Source organism: Aulonocara sp. 'chitande type north' Nkhata Bay, linkage group LG5 (genome assembly GCF_057382095.1).
Source record: "Aulonocara sp. 'chitande type north' Nkhata Bay isolate Kocher_YH1m ecotype deep benthic linkage group LG5, A_spYH_male_GT1.1, whole genome shotgun sequence".
NCBI lineage: Eukaryota > Metazoa > Chordata > Actinopteri > Cichliformes > Cichlidae > Aulonocara > Aulonocara sp. 'chitande type north' Nkhata Bay.
In genome coordinates this window covers 22,395,396-22,414,668 of record NC_141348.1, presented here as the reverse complement: position 1 = coordinate 22,414,668, position 19,273 = coordinate 22,395,396, and the positions used below count along the sequence as shown (strand labels likewise).

General features: G+C 43.6%; 1 protein-coding gene across 2 annotated transcripts in view; it reads right to left on the bottom strand.

The window, feature by feature from the left end:
- Positions 1-19,273, bottom strand: part of lrp1aa (low density lipoprotein receptor-related protein 1Aa) — a 102,003-nt gene that overhangs the window by 29,159 nt on the left and 53,571 nt on the right. For both annotated transcript variants that reach the window (XM_086292174.1, XM_086292175.1), the window contains exons 9-35: positions 18,820-19,009; positions 18,593-18,736; positions 17,287-17,523; positions 16,791-16,971; positions 15,523-15,745; positions 14,013-14,202; positions 13,784-13,909; positions 13,049-13,189; positions 12,501-12,626; positions 12,302-12,418; positions 12,114-12,194; positions 11,030-11,197; positions 9,145-9,327; positions 8,831-9,028; positions 8,458-8,703; positions 7,320-7,517; positions 6,126-6,330; positions 5,812-5,976; positions 5,480-5,724; positions 4,825-4,956; positions 3,780-4,007; positions 3,116-3,290; positions 1,494-1,588; positions 1,231-1,380; positions 925-1,065; positions 564-689; positions 315-446 (exon numbers count right to left, since the gene is read on the bottom strand). In XM_086292174.1, the coding sequence (XP_086148300.1) occupies positions 315-446; positions 564-689; positions 925-1,065; positions 1,231-1,380; positions 1,494-1,588; positions 3,116-3,290; positions 3,780-4,007; positions 4,825-4,956; positions 5,480-5,724; positions 5,812-5,976; positions 6,126-6,330; positions 7,320-7,517; positions 8,458-8,703; positions 8,831-9,028; positions 9,145-9,327; positions 11,030-11,197; positions 12,114-12,194; positions 12,302-12,418; positions 12,501-12,626; positions 13,049-13,189; positions 13,784-13,909; positions 14,013-14,202; positions 15,523-15,745; positions 16,791-16,971; positions 17,287-17,523; positions 18,593-18,736; positions 18,820-19,009 (4,543 nt within the window). The remainder of the gene's footprint in view (positions 1-314; positions 447-563; positions 690-924; positions 1,066-1,230; positions 1,381-1,493; positions 1,589-3,115; positions 3,291-3,779; positions 4,008-4,824; positions 4,957-5,479; positions 5,725-5,811; positions 5,977-6,125; positions 6,331-7,319; positions 7,518-8,457; positions 8,704-8,830; positions 9,029-9,144; positions 9,328-11,029; positions 11,198-12,113; positions 12,195-12,301; positions 12,419-12,500; positions 12,627-13,048; positions 13,190-13,783; positions 13,910-14,012; positions 14,203-15,522; positions 15,746-16,790; positions 16,972-17,286; positions 17,524-18,592; positions 18,737-18,819; positions 19,010-19,273) is intronic.

The following is a 19,273-nucleotide window of genomic DNA, read 5'->3' as shown; positions in this document are numbered from 1 at the left end:
CTAAGGGGGAGGTTGGAATGTTACATTTCAGACACTTCGATAAGTCTTCACATATCTCGCGCCAAAACTTCTGAACTGGTGGACAGAACCAAAGAGCGTGGATGTAATTGTCTGGTGTATTGCCTTGACAGTGTGAGCAGTTGTTGGAAGATGTAAAGCCCATCTTGAACATCCGATGACCTGTATAGTGCACTCTATGTAGTATTTTGTATTGTATTAATTGCAGACTGGGATTTTTAATTAATTTAAAGGTTTTTAAGCAAATCTGAGACCAGAAGTTTTGGTCCGAACTAGAGAACTAGAGAATTTCTTACCTGCATGAAAATCTATGCCCACTGCTAGGGAGGTGCCCGACACTGGTACAAGGGCATCAGACTTATCTGATGGGTCCAAGGGAATACCCCGTATGCCCTCGTGCACAGAGTACAGCAAGAAAGAGCCGACACCTACAGCAAACAAATAAAATATTCATTTTTGAGCGTGGCATCACTTCACATTCATCACTTCATATATCCAGGATTGTCTAAAATCAGGCATATGGCATGGGTATGGGAGCATCGTACCCTCACAAGACTGCTGCCCTCTGCGCAGGCTGTATCCTGCAGTGCACATGCAGGATCTGGTGGTTGGGGAGGTGGGGAGACACAGCTGGGAACAGTCTCCGTTGTTATTACTGCAAAGATTGGTGCCTGGAAATACAAAAGCAAAGAGCAAATAAAACAAATCAAAGACTAGTAACAGAGGCATAAACAGATGTGCTTTAGATACACACATAAGCTCTGGGCTACATGCAGTCTGCACAGCAGATCTTAAATGAAACAAGGACATATCTTCTTCCTATTTTTTTTGCAGAGCAATTTCACAAAGCAAAAAAAGACTGAAAAAACCCCCAGAAAAATTGGCTTGCAGCACCAAACTCTGCACCTTTCTGCACAGTTTCATCATAAATTTTCATGTGCATCATGGGAGAAGTGCTGTTCCTCAGGACTTTCCAGTTTCCACCGTCCTTCTTGTCACAGGTTCCTATCTGGTCAGTTCCTTGGTCCGCCCACCACAACTTGTCTCCTACAGGACACAGCGCACATGAGGATGATCAGCGTTCTCCATTAAAACCTGATCTCACACTACAAGAACCGTGTTAACCGGAGCAATTTTCAATGCAACACAGCCAGATAAGAGTAGTATCACGCAAGATGAATAATGCAGTTTTAATGCACTCTGGGTACCTACCCATGATGGCCAGAGCAGTAGCCTTGGTCAGCTTGCCCTTGGCCCCTTCAAGCACCTCAAGTCCAGAGCCGTCCAGTTTACAGCGGTTGATGGTGCTGTTTCCCGAGCTGATCCAATAAAGCCGCTCAGCTTTAAAGTCAATGGAGAGGCCTGAAAAAAAAAAAAAAGGAAAAGAAAAAAGACAGCTCTGAGTTGTAATCATCTGCCCTGTCACTAGGGGGTGCTGTCGCTTATACAGTCACAGAAAAGAGCCGCTAACTCACCAACAGGGCCTTTCTGGTTGGTGAAGAGGACGCTGCGGTTGGTGCCATCTGTGTTGGCCATGCTGATGTTGTCCCCATCTGTCCAGTACAGCTTCCTGATGGAGGTGCGCAGAGAATCCACAAAGATATGATGCGCAACAGGAAGAGAGAGAGAGAGAAATTTTACTACATCACTATTAAACTTGAACCAACCGTGGTAGTACGCCACTGAAAACCATAAAGCCTATAGGTACACAAAGCATGAACAACAGTGATGTTATCGATAAGAAATGAGAGCATCAGGTCTGTGAGCAACACCGAACTGCACGCGAGCTTATTTGGACTTTTCTAAAACGCAATCTGCCGTTTTCATTTCAAAGCCAAAATCGCATCAACAGACTGTAATGACGATGAGTGAGGCAGAAATAAAGCTGGCAAAAACCTGACAAATAAGAAACTATATTTCAGTGCGTTTAGTTCAGCAGTTAATTAATGTCCCGATCAACCGCTGACAGCTTTAATCTCCCACACCAGATGCACTCACATAAATGACTGCTTCTCAAACTGTCATGAGGAAATGCACATATGCAGAGTATAGAGGGTAACATGTATATACGTGTGTGTGCCACTTTGTTTGGACTGCACATTTTCTATGCTCATTCACTTTCTGTTAAATCCAGCCAGAGCCACCACGCCCTTCCTTTGTTTGTTAACTACCCTTAAATAAAGCATCTGAAGCATATAAACCCCTATATTGTCATGTTTGTGTACACACACACACACACACACACAAACACGCACACACATTTCCCTCCCAACTCTTTGCCCCGCCTCAACTTTCTTTGACCCCACCCACCTTTGGTGGGGTCAGCGTGTTTGTGTGCCAGAAAAAGGGGAGAGCTCACAGATCTCACATCTGCTTCTCATTTTCTCTCACGCCAACAATGCTCAGATCGGAAACATTCCTCCTCTTAAGGAGGCTAAAGCCTTTCACAGAGAGGAAGGAGTACAGTGGAAATAATGCACACAGAGGCAGAGACTTGTCTTAAGAAAATATCTTTTCTTCACTGACCTCAAACACACAAAAGCCCACATATTCCAGCAGATCAAAACTGAGTATATGAATACAGATGGACTTTTTTATTCTCTGATGGACTGAGAAAAGACTGAGTTCATGGAGCTGGCAAAAAAAGAAAAACTTATGCAAGGCAAGACAGGAACGGACAGGATGTAAGATAAACACAGTGAAGAAAGTGATGAGAAACAGAAAAAGAAACACAAAACAACAGAGACACTTGCTGTAAATTATTTATACTCTGAGCACAGAAACTTTTGAAACAGAAATAGAAAAAAAAGACAGAGAGAGGCGGCATGAGGGGAGAAGGATTGGAACCACTTCCTGAGTGACAAAACACTCCGAGGTCAGGAACTGAATTACTGTGAGCGCACACAGAGGGGAACCTGCCAGACAGACTTTGTATGATTGTTTGTGTGTGTCTTTGTGCAGACTTCTGCTTGTATCTGTTGCAAGTTATAGGTGAAGCCAGGAGGGTGTCTGTGAGCAATTTCTGAAAGCTTCAGCGTGGCGACACATGACAGCTTTATAGTATGAGTGTGTGTGTGCATTTGTGTGCGAGACCAACCCCAGTACTGGATGGAGCACTAGACAGTGGGGTTTGTCTAAGCCCTGGATGACAGCATTTTTGAAGGAGCCGTCCAGTCTGGCAACATTAATCTGCTTCTTGTTGGCATCATAACTGGTCCAGAACAGGTTCCTGGACACCCAGTCGACAGCCAGACCATGAGTATTGGGCAAATCTGATGAAAGATGAAGAACACGAACAAACTCTTATTAATCAGCCTTTTTTTTTTAAAAACAGATGTTTTCTATGGACACGTGTCCATAGGTTAGAAAATGCAGTACTGCATTTGTTGGCTAACAGGACAACTGATGACACATTTTATCACCTGAATCTTTTATTGTTTCCAGCTAACTTGTTTTTTTTTTTAAAGACAGAGTTAGCTGGCATAGATCATCCACCAAAACGTGCCCACTCAGGTTATTATTTCAGGCAAAAGATCGCCATTCCCCAAGCTAATGAGTTTTGTTGTGTAGAGCCCTTGTACATAACAGCATCTGCATACTAGGAATCTAGAAGTGAGAGAAGCATTAATTTTTAACTACTGGACAAAAATCTTGGTGCAGTCTGATAAAATTACCCTGCTATATTTGTTTCTTAAAGTAAGGCTCTAAATAATGAGCCTTTTAATTATGTTCTGTAATGTGTCGTGTTGCCTCCATCATACCAGCAGAAACCACAGTTTCAACTCCAGTGCCATTGATGAACGCCCTCTTGATGGTCTGAGTACGGACATCTGACCAGTAGATACGCTGCTCCAGAGCATCATAGTCCACCACAGTCACGTTGTCGATATCCGGCACAGTGAAGGAGATGATATAGTTGTAATACGGGTTGTCGATGTCTACTCCTCTGATCTCGATCTGCCGAGCGTACAGCAAGAACTGGCGAGACTCTGCGGGAGACACAAGATGTTGACGTGGACCCTTGGTATTCAATGTGAGTAATCGGGAGTTAAATGTAGCTTCAAGTCAAATGCACGAGTACACACTAATGCATGAGTCAGAGCTGCGGATAGATGGTTACAGCATGGATCAGTACATCCACGCATTATTCCTACCACTTGAACAAACAGTTGATCCAATTGCATCTTTTGACTAATGATTGTGTCTGGCTGGCTAACTCAATAGCACAGCCAGAGTAGAGCGAGCGAATTCAATCAGTGAAGATACATTGCAATTGCACTGGTCTCAACAGTCAAGTATCATTTAACTGTGTGCGGCTTAAATGATAGACAGCAAAGGAGGGAAAGAGAGCCGGAGAGGGCAGAGTAATGACAGCGCCGGGCTGTATTGGCCATCCCAGAGCCGGTGGTGGAAGCTGGGGGATGTGTCTGATGCTTGCATCAGACAGAATGGGGCTCTCCATTCCATTACCGCCGAAGATAATAGAAAGTGCTGCCTTGAATATTAAACTCACACACTGAATAAACAGGCCAGCTTTCACTATTTTACAGACGGACACCTCAATACGCTCCAAAGCTGTCACAGCAAAAAGACCTCAAAGCAACAAAAAAAAAAAAAAAAGTCTGTTTAATCCTCTCTCTTTTTCTCCAAGAGAAAAATAAAAGAAATTATAAATAAACAATTCTGCAAGGACAGGGATTAGACAGTAACATTCAAGAAAAGAACAGGACTGCGTGGAGGCTAAGAAAGACTCAACGAGTCTATTTTCCACAGTGGTTGCATTTGTGTTCGTGAGCTCAGCCTTACCGTAACACGTGCGTTTGTCAGGGCCCAGCTTCATGAGGTGAGGACAAGCACAGGAGAACGTCTGATTGAAGTTGATGAGGCACAGGTGAGAGCAGGGCTCTTTGCCGTCTTTAGCTGCACACGGATTAGGAGCTACGGAGACATGAGCACAGAAAAGGTTGTATTTTAAAAGTATGAAGGTCAATGAAATGTTTTAATGTGTGCTTAAAATCGAATGTAATTATACTTCCTAATGGTCAAGAAAATTCAGCATAGTGTAAAACTTCTTTTCCCCGTGAATTCTGCAAGCCACTTTGCAGCCCCCCTCCCAAAATCAGCTCCCCCCTTGCATGGTGTTCCTGTCTAATTACTGTTCTGACAGTTTTATCGATGCCTTCGTGTCTCGTCACATGCCTTAGGCTTTCATTATAAGCAGATGGAGGTCAGAGAGGTCTCAGAACGGCCAACTATAAATGACTGCAGATGGAAATACTGACTGTAGTGGTCTTGACTTACACAAACTTTCTTGTGGGGTGATTCAGTTTATGACTGTCAGTAACTCAAAATGTACAATTAACAACTTTGAAGGCAGAAACTTGTAGATAATTTCAGATTGTAATCTTTCCATATACTGATTGAATGGTGGTGCATACATGAGTGTGTGTCTGTTTCCTACCCTGTGGTTGTCTGGATGGATGGTACACTTGAAGGTCAAAGGGTTGCGTATTGGTTCTCTGCACCACTGTGACGTTGCTCCCGGTCCACTTGTTTGCCTTGGCCAGCGTGTTGGTCCTCCAGTCTGTCCAGTAAACTTCTCCACCGTACATGGTGACAGCAAACGGATGCGACAGATACTCGTGGCCCCTCAGAACCTCAATTAGTCCAGAACCATCATACTTGGCTGAATAGATGGCATCAGACCTGCATAAAGCACAAGTTTTAGCTATGTTTCGGAGTATTACTGAACATTTATGTGCAAATATTTTCATGTTTTTCCCTCTGTACAACCTGGCATCAATCCACAGGATGCGACGCTCTAAATAATCCACAGTGAGTCCATTTGGCCAGCCTCCATTGCCCGTTTCCTTATGGATAGTCTTCCTGCCTTCTCCACTCATGGATGCAGCTTCAATCCTTGGCAAACTGGCATCCCAGTCTGTCCAGAAGAGAATCCTAAAGAACCATAACACGAAATGAAACAGTCAGCAAGGTTTATAACTGAAAAAGCTCCGTAGTTACAGCCAAAACAATTAGAGCCATTGTAACGTGATGTTAACGTGTTCTCCTTGATATGAGGAGGAGGCGGAATAAACAGCTGTTACCCATCCCGGGGGTCAAGAGCAATAGCTCGGGGGTGCTCCACCTCCCCCGCCAGTAGCGTGGTCCTCATGGTTCCATCCAACTTGGCTACCTCTATCTGATCCAGGTTGCTTTCCACCCAGTAAATGTTTCCCGCTATCCAGTCGACTGCCAGACCCTCTGGTGTCGCCAGCCCGTACTGGATTACCACATCAAAGCTGGTTAAAGCTACAAGAAGAGAAAAAAATCAGGGCATATGTTCAAACATCATATTTCATCTCACTACTCAATAAAATAAACACTCCTCTGGGGTGCTTACATTTTTTAAATTCACACAGTATCTCAACATGTAGCATTAAAGGCTGCAGAGGCTGGGATTTGCTGACGACTACATTTCTAATCTTAACTGCTAATCCAGTTTTAGTTTGACAAATTATGTAAATGCAATGGAGCTATTTGGATAAGAAGTTAACTCTGCGATTTTCTTTAATCAAATGGTAAATACAGTAGTATTGTTCAGCATGGGTGGTGATGCTACAATTGCAGAAAAGGTCTCAAATGTGTGGTGTCTTCCAGGAGCAAAGAGACACATTTTCCAGCCCCTTTCTAACCCTTTCATTTTCCGTTGGGCTCCTAATCAGGGTCTAATTACACGAGTCATTATCCTCTCTGCCACAATGAAAGCATACACATACTGCTGCATGTAGCCTATGGACTGTGTAAGTAAACATGACACACAACAAGCAAATAAACATACAGTAAGATGCACAATATAAGTGGAGACTTGTGCACATAATTTCCTCATTATTGCTGCTGCAGCCATGATGACGCCTTGCTTGCCTGATGCAGCAGGTCTTGATTGACCGGTCTGACCTTATGTGATGAAGTATCTGATGTTCTGTTACCCAGAAGCCACAGCTCCAGCAGCATAGCTGTACACACTCTACAGTCTATTCTGCTTTTAAGCACAGAAAAGGGGCCCTGCATTCCAATGTGTTCCTTTCAGCTCAATAAAATCCTAGAAAACCTAATCATTGCACTGCAATTGGAAGGCCAATTTCCAGATGTTTTCAGCTGCAAATAGAATTGTTTTTCACTGATGAAGATCGTGCATTCTGGCATGAAACTTAGCGGACCCTCGATTGTCAAAACAAACCAAAGAGGTGGTGCTTTTAGGTCTTTTAGGCATAAAACCCTGTTACAGTACAAGGCTTCACCTCCATTCTCAGACAGCTTCCCACGATAGATCTTATCCTCCACGACGTCAGTCCAATAGAGGGCACTCTGGTTGAGATGGAAGTCCAGGGCTATGGTGTTTCTGAGCCCAGGAACTAACACGCTGAACTCTCCCTTATTCAAATCAATGCGGCGGATCTCATGGCGGTTGGAGAAAATGATAAAGGGTTTGAAAGGATCTGTGGAAAGAGGAAAAAAACAATATCCTAAAATATGGAGCTAACCAGATCATAAAGGGTTAAAACTTTTGCTTGGTCACCGTTGATTGATACTCAAAACGCTCCAAAATGGCTCTGCTGTGCAGCATGGAAAACCCTGCAGCCCTGTTCCTCTGCCGTGTGTGGCTTGACCAGCAAAGGAGGGGGTATGAAAGTGGCTCTAATCCCTGGTAATTAAAACTCAGTGTAAATAAGACAGGAGTTATCTGTACCTAACAGGCAGCCATACGGGCAGCAGGATGAATGACAGGGTGCTGGTGGCTAGTCTCTAAGACCTGGCAGTGAGAGGCAGCATCATAAATCTGTGTCCTCGTTGCTGCAGGGAGATAGCTACATTCTTTATGTGGATTACAAAATTCAAAGTTGATATAAAGTGATTAAGTATTTTCTGTCTTTCCCAAATTGCACTTTTAATGACTTTAATAATTTTTTTTAAAAACACATCAGCTCTTTAGTTTTTTCTTTGACATTTAATAATCACTTTTTCATAAACTAAAACTGGTAGTCAGAAAACACTAGCTAGGTTTTCTTCATGAATCTTTTTACATGTCATATACTCTCATTAAAACAATGTAATATGTTCCCCTTTCCTGTCTCCAGTGTACTGTCTATTGTCCAAAAAGAATACCATATTCTGGCGATATGCATCCTCTCCAACCACAGTTTCCTGCTTGGCTTGCCTCTCATTTCCTTCATCCCGAAACCAAACCACCCTTCGATTCTGCTGTTTTGGCAGTGATGAGGTATAGTAAGGGTCACTTCTTCTCCCCCTCCTGTGTAACTCAATTCTATACACACACACACACACGCACGCACGCACACACACACACACACACACACACACACACACACACCCCTGCTCACTTCCCTAAATCTGCCTTTTGTTTCCATGATCCCTTACCCGTGCTCTTGCAATTCTCCTTGTCAGGCTCCAGTTCCCAGCCGTCGTAGCACGAACATATGACACTGAACTTGTTCTGCTCGCAGCGTTGACTGCACTTCAGGTGTTTAGCGCAGAAGCTCTGGATCTGACAAGTCTTGTTGTCAGCCCCCAACTCCATGCCCAGAGGACAGGAACAAATGACCCCCTCTCCGGGAGCCACTGTGCAGTTATGGCTGCACTCGCCGTTGTCCAGCGAACACAAGTCTGTAGATAAAAGGAACAGATGTACTTAACCGTTGATTTATTTTAGCGATCATTTTAAATGCAGGCCTTCACTTGCTGCGTTGCGTTCCCTGCAATGAGACATAGCCTGGGTGGTGTTGTTCCTTACCACAGAGTTTCTCATCAGAACCATCTGGGCAGTCGTCAGCTCCGTCGCAAAGTTTCTCCGCGGGCAGGCAGATGGTGGAGTCGTTGGCACACACATGGTGAGAGAGCTTACACACCAGTGCCTCACAGTTGTCCTCATCTGAGTTGTCCTCACAATCGCTGTCGCCATCACAAACCCAGGCTTTGCTGATGCAGCGTGCTACAGACAGAAGGCAGGGTTATTTCACGAGCAACGTCCGTCAGAACGTTGCATAAAATGTCATTAGAAGCAGAATGAAATTAGTCGGTGCATTTTAAGAAGTGTGGATTCCTCACCGGAGTCCCTGCAGCCAAACTTGACAGCTGGATCACACATGTGCGTGACACCCTCACAGTTCTTCTCATCGCTCATGTCCATGCAGTCAGTGTCCCCATCACAGCGCCAGCGCAAGGGGATGCACAGGCCATCCATCCGACACTGAAACTCATCTGTATGACAACCTCCAGGCGGGCGAGTGGCTGAAAAAACACAAAACAAACCAAAAAACAAGACATCAAAAAGACATCACTCGAAAGTGACGCCGTTTTGCGACATCTCTCGCATTAGGACACGCAGCCTTGAGCAAAAACAATGTGCGACTTCAAAAGATTGAGAACTAAAACTAATGAGGTGCCCGTTAGAAATTAGCACGCAGAAGGACAGATTTGACAGAAAAGCTTTAAGCGTGAATTCAGAAGGTCACTGTTTTCTACACATCAGCAGGCAGTTCGTTACAGCAGGAAAATATATTTGATTTATTTCGCTGCTTTTAAGAGAAGTTACTTATAAGTATAAGTAGGTATATCTGAATTATTGGGTGTCAAAGGTTGTACCTAACAGACAGAGTGACTTACGGACACGAAACCCATTGAATCAACTAAACAAAAGAAAGAGATTAAATAAAGAAATTAATGCAGAACCATCCGTGACACTAACAGCTACCTGTGCTTCATAAACACCAGCTTGAACATGAGCTTGAATGTTTAACATAAATTTGACTTCTGTAAACTCATTCAGTCTTGTTTGTTTCAACTAAGAAACACTGCAAAATATCCAACCTATACTTTCAGCCAGGGATAGCAGGGATAGTTCAGTAGGTAGAGTGGTGGCCCAATGATCGGAAGGTCGGGGGTTCGACTCCACTGAACGGCTACCCTGAGGTACCCCTGAGCAAGGTACCGTCCCTACACACTGCTCCCCGGGCGCTGCACTGGTGGCTGCCCACTGCTTCACTGGGTGAATGGGTTAAATGCAGAGGAACTATTTCCCTATGGGGACTAACACGCACACTTTACACTTTACTTTAGCCAGTAGCCTTCGTAGGGGCTCTGTAGCGTAGTGGCTAACAAGCGAAACCTCCACGGTTTGGTCCCAGGAGGAGACTCAAATTCCTTTGGAAGGGCCATGCAGCGTAAAAACTCTGGCAAATCAAACATGTGGAGCTACCCGCTGTGACGACGCCTTGTCAATAAGGGAGCAGCCGAAAGTAGCTTCTATGGTAAGCCAGTGGCCCGTAACTTTTAGTGCACAATGTCTTTTTCCCCTTTCCTCACATTTATTGCCAGTACTCCTTCTTAGCCATTCTTCAACTAAAGCTTTTATTATTAAATATGAATACTAATTATATAGTATATAAATGCAAATTCTTTGTCAGGGGAAATCAATTATCATACATTTTTATGGGTACAACAGAGGTTGGTAATAGAATGCAGTCTGTTCCATCAGCTGCAGGTCCTTTTATTGTATTATTTTATTTCTGTATAGTACAATTGTCACGTTCGATAGCTACTTTTTAAATCATGTTTGTTTTTTGTTCCTTCCAAATGCAATACACCATAAAACTTCGCTAAGTACTGTGTCAGATTTCCCTGCCTGATATTTAAACGACTTCAAGTGTCTGAATAACATCACATAACATCCTTGGGAGTGCTGCGTGAACAGAAACATGAAGTTCAGAAAAGAGATGAAACAAACCTCTTCAAGTTGAAGTCAAGGCAAAACTTGTTCGCACAAGTGTAGCAAGGCTTTATCTAAACAGAAAACTTGACTCTTAACACACTGATTTTTTTAAAGGATATTTTAACACACTGCTTTTTCTAGTTAAAGGTGCATTCGATTGGAAAGCAATATTCTGCAGCAGTGGAAAAGTTTCAAGAGACAATATGGAGGTTAGATACAGACCCTGATTGGTGCAGTTTGCATGGGTCTCGTCACTGTAGTCTCCGCAGTCATTGTCTCCGTCACAGGTCCAGTAATCTGGGATGCAGCGGCCGCTGTTACACTTGAACTGAGCGCTGGAGCAGGAGTGACTACAACCTGCCTCGTCACTGTTGTCCCCGCAGTCGTTATCTGGAAAACAAATGCAGTGAAGCAACGCTAACTTACTCACTTTGTGAGGCATGCAGTGCAGATGATAGATAGACAGGTGGATAGATAGATAGATATCATCTTTTCTCAATTACGACAGAGAAAATTAAAAAAAAACTTAACACAAATTAAATTGAACATCAAAGATGAGAGTCAAAGTAATCACAGAAACTGCATAGATCAGACCATGCACCATGAGAGAATGTACCCAGCGCTGATACATTGAGCTTGGAAGCAGAGCATTCTGAGCACTTTTGAGACAACCTAATACATAATGTTCAGTATTTGTTAAACAATTTGACTATGAAGTCATCTGGAAAATAGCATTTATTCTTTAGTTAAGGTTTCCAGTAATTCCTCAAAAAGTACATTTTGATTATTTAATGTATTTGTTTTAATGAATAGTTTACTTGGTGTCAAATTTGTGCACAATGGACTAATCAATGCTAGCAGTTTTGGTCTCAGCTTGTGGCCATGTTTAATGAGCAGAAAAGCAGCCCTAACTGTTTCTAATCCTGCCTGGTCAGTCCTAAAGCGAGGCTAGCATCAAGGCTTTTGTGGTGCATGTTGATCTATGCACTAACCGGTCAGGTTTGGACAATTCAACTCATCAGAGCCGTCCTCACAATCCTTTTCTGAAAGACAGAACCAATGGAAGACAGCAGATTGGGCTAACAGCACAACACGTGACAACAAAACCAATTGCACACACACACACACACATGCACACACAGACACGCACATGCAAACGCAAAAGATGATGAAAAGAAGAGCGTATGCAAAAATGAGGCTGGTGGCCAAACATGCACAGATAACTGGGACAAAGACAAACAACGAGTTGCTACTGTACGTCGACATAAAAGACACGCAGACGAGATAATAAAGAAGAGAAACTGACCATTATCACAGCGCCAGTTAATGTTGATGCAGCGCCCATTGTTGCAGGTAAACTGAGTGAGGGGGAAACAGGTGGGGTAGGCTGTGGACAGAGGAAGACTTTTAGATATAAAGCGCTAGCTCACGTGGCGCTCATATGGCAAAACAATTTGTACAACGAGCTGTCGGGTGGAAATTAAGTTGACTAACCGCAGGAAGCAGGCTCATCTGATCGATCACCACAGTCGTCGTCCAGGTCACATGTCCAGGAGATGGGGATGCAGCGCCCGCTAGCACACGAGTACTGATTGGGCGGGCAGGTTCGGGCTAAAACACAAAATAGCAGAGTTCACGTCATAAATAGAAAAAAACCTCCGAAACGACCCAAAATAAATGAGTCTTTGTCTACCTGAACAGGTGGTGTTGGACTCATCCTCGTCATTCCCGCAGTCATTATCCCCGTCACACAGCCAGCGCAGAGGGATGCAGCGGTTGTTCTTGCACTTAAATCTGTCTGCGGAGCAAGTGTGCTGGTCTGGAGAGGGGGAAAAAAAGGGCGCACTGAAGGGCGAGGGAGAAACAGGAATACAAGAAGCCGTGTGTGGAGATGGGGAACGGAAAGGTGAGAGAGTTCGGAGATGTGAGGTGAAAACGAATACAAGAGAGGGTAGATATTCCAGCTGGTTTGGACGGGGTGTTGTTTTGTCTGGAAGGGAAACCTGTCTGCACTTTTGACCACAGGCAGAAAGACAGACGGAGAGACAGACAGAGAGCATTTCCCGAGCCGCAGAAATCGTGTACCCGCATATACACGGGCATTCACACACACAAACTCTCGCCCACTCAATTCAAAATCTCTCATTTCATTCTGGCTCCACTACAAATTCAGGACACCATCTGACTCAGTAGCAAAAGGAGGGGCAGCTGTTTTGTTTGCGTGTACGGGCAGTAACTCACAACACAGTTCAAGAGCCTCATCGCTGTTGTCCAGACAGTCGTTGTCTCCGTCGCACTTCCAGCGCTCTTGGATACAACGGTTGTTCTTACAGGCAAACTCTCCAGGCTGGCACTGAGGAGGAGGTACATAAGAGGGGTTTGCTGTAGAAGAGAAGAAGGAGGTTAAAGACAATGTGGGGGTAAAAACAAAACATAAAAACAAAGGTCCTGAGGGACATAAAAGTAGCAGGAGTTTGCAACGAATTCTGAAAATATTCCACAGAAGGGAAAAATGCGTGGTTTTGTGAAAAAGCACAATTACATGAACATTCATGAAATCCATCAGTCAAAACCCACCCATAACAGGCTGAGGCTGAGCTGACTGGTGCTTGCATAACAATCAAGAAAACCAGAAGGGAACCACTTGTACAAAGACTGTAATCTCTGGGTTTTTTTTGCAAAACAACAAGAACACCTTGAAGACAACGCTTCACAAAGGCAGCGTTTTTTGCACAGTTTGCACTGGATTGCATTACAGTATGTAGATGTTGCTTGCTCTTGTAGCCTGCTCTTGTGTGTCTGCATTTGTTCAAACATTTTAGGACTAACAGTTTTAGAAAACATACAGTCAGACTGCTTGACTCATCTTGTCTGACATACAAGAAGCTTAACCTTGTGGGTAATGGAGCAAAACTGGTGCCATTAGAAACACCCTGCAGACGCACACAAGCACGTACAATGAGTTCATGCACAAACCTCTGCAGCTGGTGTTGTCAGTTTTGTCTAGTACTTGGTCTTCTGCACAGGCACACTGCCTCCCTCCTGGTATGGCCAGACAGAGACTGTTGCAGCCTCCATTGTTTACGCGACATGCATTAGAACCTGTAGATGAATGGGCACTTATGAGATGCTGTCTCTGTGGACAATAATACTTTTTAAGTTAGCATGCTTGGATGGATGTTATGTATAACGCTTTTCCCAGTACCTTGCTGCTGCTGAGCATCGTACATTCGAATTTCAAAGATGGGAGGTCGCTCGTTGCGCAGTAGAGTGGCAGTGCCTGTGGTGGTGTCCAACTTGTAAATGCTACCACTGCGGTACTCGTTCCAGAACAAAAAGTGTTTATAGTGGCACAGACCAAAGGCGTGGTTCAGCTCCTGACCTTCATACACCGTCTGGTGATGTGAGAAGAGAGGCAAGACTGTAAAGCATGTTTTTATAATGAACCGCTACTGCATATATATGGTCAGTTAGGTAACAGATGGGGTTGTTGGTCAGTTTCAGCTGGTTTGGTGTTAATGAAATTAATAACAGTTACAGTAGAGGAAAAGAAGGTTTGCTGTGTCTCCCAGGACAGTCTCAAGAACATGGAGGAGATTCCAAGAGACAGGCAGTTACTCTAGGAGAGCTGGATAGGGCCGTAGAAGGCCTTTAACCCATCAGCTGGACCGGTGTCAATAGGATGAGCTCTGCCAGAACTACGATATGACCTCCAGCAGGCCACTGGTCTAAATGTTAGCATGTCTAACCATCACAGACAATGAGAGACAGACTCATAGTGGGCCGTATGGAGCCTGATTAGCATTTGCCCTATAATTCCAGAATTGGCAGGTCCACAACTGCCACCCTGTGCTTTTCATAGATGACGGCAGGTTCACCTTCTGCACAGTTGACGACATGACCTGTTTGATAATGGCTCAGTGATGGTATAGGGTGGCACCCTGACTGCAGTTAGGCATCAGGATGAAATCCTTGGACCCACTGTCAGGCCCTACACTGGTGCAGTGGGTCCTGGGTTCCTTCTGGTGCTTGAAAATGCCCGCGTTCATGTGACAAGAGTTGACTGGCCCCCACATTCACCTCTCCTAAAATCAGTCGAACACCCTTGGGACATTATGTTTCAGTCCACCCAACGGCATCAGTATAGATATCCAGCATGATTTTTTTCCCTTTAATTTTTTTGAGCAGTGTAGTTCAAACCTTGCTCATGGTGATGATAAAGTATGATGCAATGACTGGTGTTTTTTACTAGTTATTACATGGGTTAAGTAACATAAGTGTCTAGGCAATAGCAATATAAAAATGCACATTAAACATTGACTGGCACTTGTTTCACTAATGTGTGTGTGTGTGTGTGTGTGTGTGTGTGTGTGTGTGTGTGTGTGTGTGTGTGTGTGTGTGTGTGTGTGTGTGTGTGTGTGTGTGTGTATAATATTTAGATTCCATTCCAGTTTCTGCATTATAAAAACAGCACCAATAGCACCACAGCTCAGTGAAATCAAAATATCAGTTCAGACACAAGGAGAAACCAGTGTTAACAAAACTCAAGGCCACATTGTTTGTACTACACAGTGATAGACCACCCACATTATTCCACTGCTTTAAAGCGCATTCCTTATTAGTGCACTGACACCCGTTTTTAACTCCTGTCTGAAGTTACCAGACTCCAGTAAAACAGTTTTAACCTTCAATTCTTAAACCATTTTAATTCTGACCTTGCGTCCGGAACTGTTAAGGTAGACCATCTCTATGCGGTCGTAGTAGGCATCCACCCAGTAGAGGATTCCCTGGGGGATGTCCAGGCTCAGGCCGTTGGGCCACAGCACTGTTTTACTGGTCAGAAACACATTTCTGTTTGAGCCATCCATCCACGCCCGCTCGATCTTTCCACGCTTGCTTTCCTTAGGATCCTCTTCCCAATCTGTCCAATACATCCACCTGAGGAATAACAAGGGAACTGTTATGGGTACAAGTGATAGCAAGACAGGAAAAGGTAAATATTATTGGTGCATCGTAAAGAATCACTTAGGATTAACAAAAGCAGTGACATTTTATCTAGCTGCCCTAAAGCACCCAATACTCATCAAACCAACCAGTGGGGAATGCTCAGCAGTGTGTCTCAGCTGATATGCCCACAGGCATGCCGGTGTTTGTCATCAGGTACTCTAGGTCCTGTCAACCACTGATGTCTACACTATTGTACGACATTAGAAACGTCCCTTCTTGCCATAATATGACTGACATTAACAGTGGCATTCTATAGTTCCCTTGCCTTTTCCTCTTTCTAGTGGTTTCTGCTAGTTTCTCCTCCTCCTTGCTGAGCCTGATTGATTACAGGCATTAGTAGAAGTGAGTGCCTTTCCCCAGGGAAGTGTGTGGACACACATCACCCTGTCACTAGCAATCCAATGTGTGTGCGTGTCTTTGCGTGGGTTTATGAGCATGTATTTCTCAGGAAAGAGCACAGGAGGTCTTATCAATAAGACACATCCATGTACACCATTATAAAGAATTATTTGAAAGAGCAATATGGCTGCATGCAAATGAAATGGAGCTAATGAAACTAATATACAAAATGCTCCATCTGTTTTAGTAAATAAGGTGTGATAGGTGTAATCAGAAAGGACTCGCCAATTCGAGGGGAAAATGGTCAGCAGCACTGGGTGAAAAATGATCAAAGGGCTTCGGCTGGATGATACAAAGATACTGCTTACAAGGAAAAGCAACAGATAAAGATAAAAGCAAACAAAGAGAGCAGACAGAAATGTTGCTTTGGTTTTACTGACAGGGGAGCAGCAGGGTGGGTATTTTTTTACTTGAGTCATCAGACAGACAACCAGATGTAACGATCACCTATTATTATTATTATTATCTCTTATCTGCTTTCACTTGTACCTTATTACCATCATTTCCTCTACTGCTCTTTACTGATATCTGTTCTCTCTGCACTCTATTCCTCCCTTCATCTCTTTATCCTTATTACCCATGAAGCGGATCCACTACAATGGCACGAGGGTGAGTCATTTTCCCTTCAATCAGTGTTTTCCGGGTGCGTGAAGCCTTTTCCAGTCGAGCCACACTGATAGTTTTCTTGGGCCCGTCATCTGTCCAGTACAAGTTGTCAGCCATCCAGTCCACAGCTATACCCTCCACCGTGTGGATCGCTTAGACAAACACAAACAGTGGCTGTGAAGTTTTTCTACACAGCATAAAGCATATCACATGCTTTATAAGTAAGGTACTGAAAGAGGCTGTAGTTGCTACTTGTTATAAACTGGACTGAATATAAGAGTCATATTGTAAAGCACTTTTTTATCTCAAATAATTTTAAGCCAGATCAACAAAAACAGTCTTTTACAATATGGCTACAAATTTTATTTTAAGAAATGCGTTTTTGAGATTATTATGGAAAATCATCGAACTAGCTCATAATCTTGGCATGTCGTTTTGGTCTCTCCAATCAGCTGCTGTTGCCGTACCTTCCTTCAGAATGGTATCCCTCTCCGTTCCATCAATCTTCTGGCGCCCAATCATGTAGCTGGTGGCGTCAGCAAAGTAAATGAACTCGGTCTCGGCGTGAAAATCCAGCGCTCTCGGGTTCATTAGATTCTCGATCGGGATCATGTACTCATCTGGCACCTTAGCATTCATGTCCATGCCTCTGATGACCCCCGGGCGACCTTTACCATAGACCAGGAAGAGCTCGTGCTCTGGTTCTGTGGCAAAACAAGGGAATAAAGGTAAAACACTTCAACTTAGACCATCATTTACTGTTCTTTACTTTATTTTTTTTAAAGGAATCAAAATTAGAGGCCAACTCATATGCTGACACAGTTATTTCTGAATAATTTATATGGATTATTAATGTTAAAAAAATGCAAGTTCAACAAAAGCCCAAAAATGAAAATTAAGTGATTTTTAATGAGACAGCGAAAGAAGAGGATGGGTGCCCTTTGGGTCAATCAATATTGCCATTTTCAAGGACGTTCTTTTCTCAGTAGGCAGATCAATATAAAGCTGTTATTGGTGGATAGTAAAACACTTCTCAGAATAAGCTGAATCACACTGACAGCTTTGTGGAGCGGCCAGCAAAGAGCCAGCAATGCTGTTAAAATACATAAAACAAATGCTGGAGCTCAGTGCCGGCGTTACTTTCAGAAAACTCAACTCTGCAAATAACTTGAGAACAGAAAGACTGCATATGCAGGACAGCAGAAGAGATCGTTTCATACATCGATAAATGACTTGTACAACTTGGTTCGCAGATCATTTGATATAGAGTCACTGAGGTAGAGGGAGAGAGTTGTGCTTAAACTCAAACAGTGAGATAGCAGGATTAAATCTACAGGAGAATGAACACAGACAGACAGCAACTGCTCGAGACATCTGTTAATCTGGTGACTTCAAACTGAATCTACATGGATCCGAGCCAAGGCAACAGTTGAGACCAAAATACACTTAAAGCAGCTCTTCTCATAGAAAGGCCTTTATAATACCTTCTCATAGGGCACATGTAGAAAGTCTAAAAAGACCGTCCAAATTCTTAAAAAAATTGGCATTTCTACATGTAACAATCTTATGCACGACACAATTCAACAAACTTGTTTCTTTCTTAGTAAAATTTCAAATTACTTGAGCTATGCCCCCCATACACCCACTGGGAAATTCAGGAGCCCACCCTCGTCTGGGAATACTGCTACAGTGAATGTTTGACACGCAGATAACTTTTGATGGATGTGTTGATTTACAATCGCTGGAGCTCAGTCACCGTTCATTCCCACTCACTTTTGCAAGATTTGCCATCGCTACCCAAGCTAAATCCAGAGCGACAGCGGCAAGTCCGCGTCTTTTGGCCATTCCCCAACAGACAGATGTCGGAGCAACCTCCAGCCTTCCCAAACTGGTCCTCCTCGCATGCGTGGCTGCGCACTAGAAACCAAGAAAGAGGGAAAAAATGAGTCTCATAATAAAATATCCACCTAGGAATGATGTATATGTGCGGGCATGTCTACCTGGGGGCTGCCGTCTCTGGTGGTAGACGTGCAGAGCTCCTCCCTTGTCCACCCTGGTCACCACCTGGTAGTCTGTGCTGTTGAAGCGGTTCACCCTGATCACACTGGTCTTGGGCTGCATGTTAGCGTTGTCTGAGTTGGTGGCGTAGAGATAGTTTTCAAATACAGTCAGCCCATACAGATGCTCAATCTAAAAACAACACAAATCAGAGGGAGAGGAAAGCACAAAAAACGCTTTATTTTTTTCAGTATTTCATGTGTTTCGTCTCTTGTTGTTAAACTTACATGTACAAATACTCATACAAAATAAGTTTTCCATAAACAAAGTCTCTCTGACTAACAGTCTTTACAAAAAAATAGACCTACAAGCGCTTTATTAGTCTGCAGAGACTGTAAAAAATCATCTAAGCCCTCGTGACGTCTACGCAGAAACACTTTAGTATTGCCTTTGTGT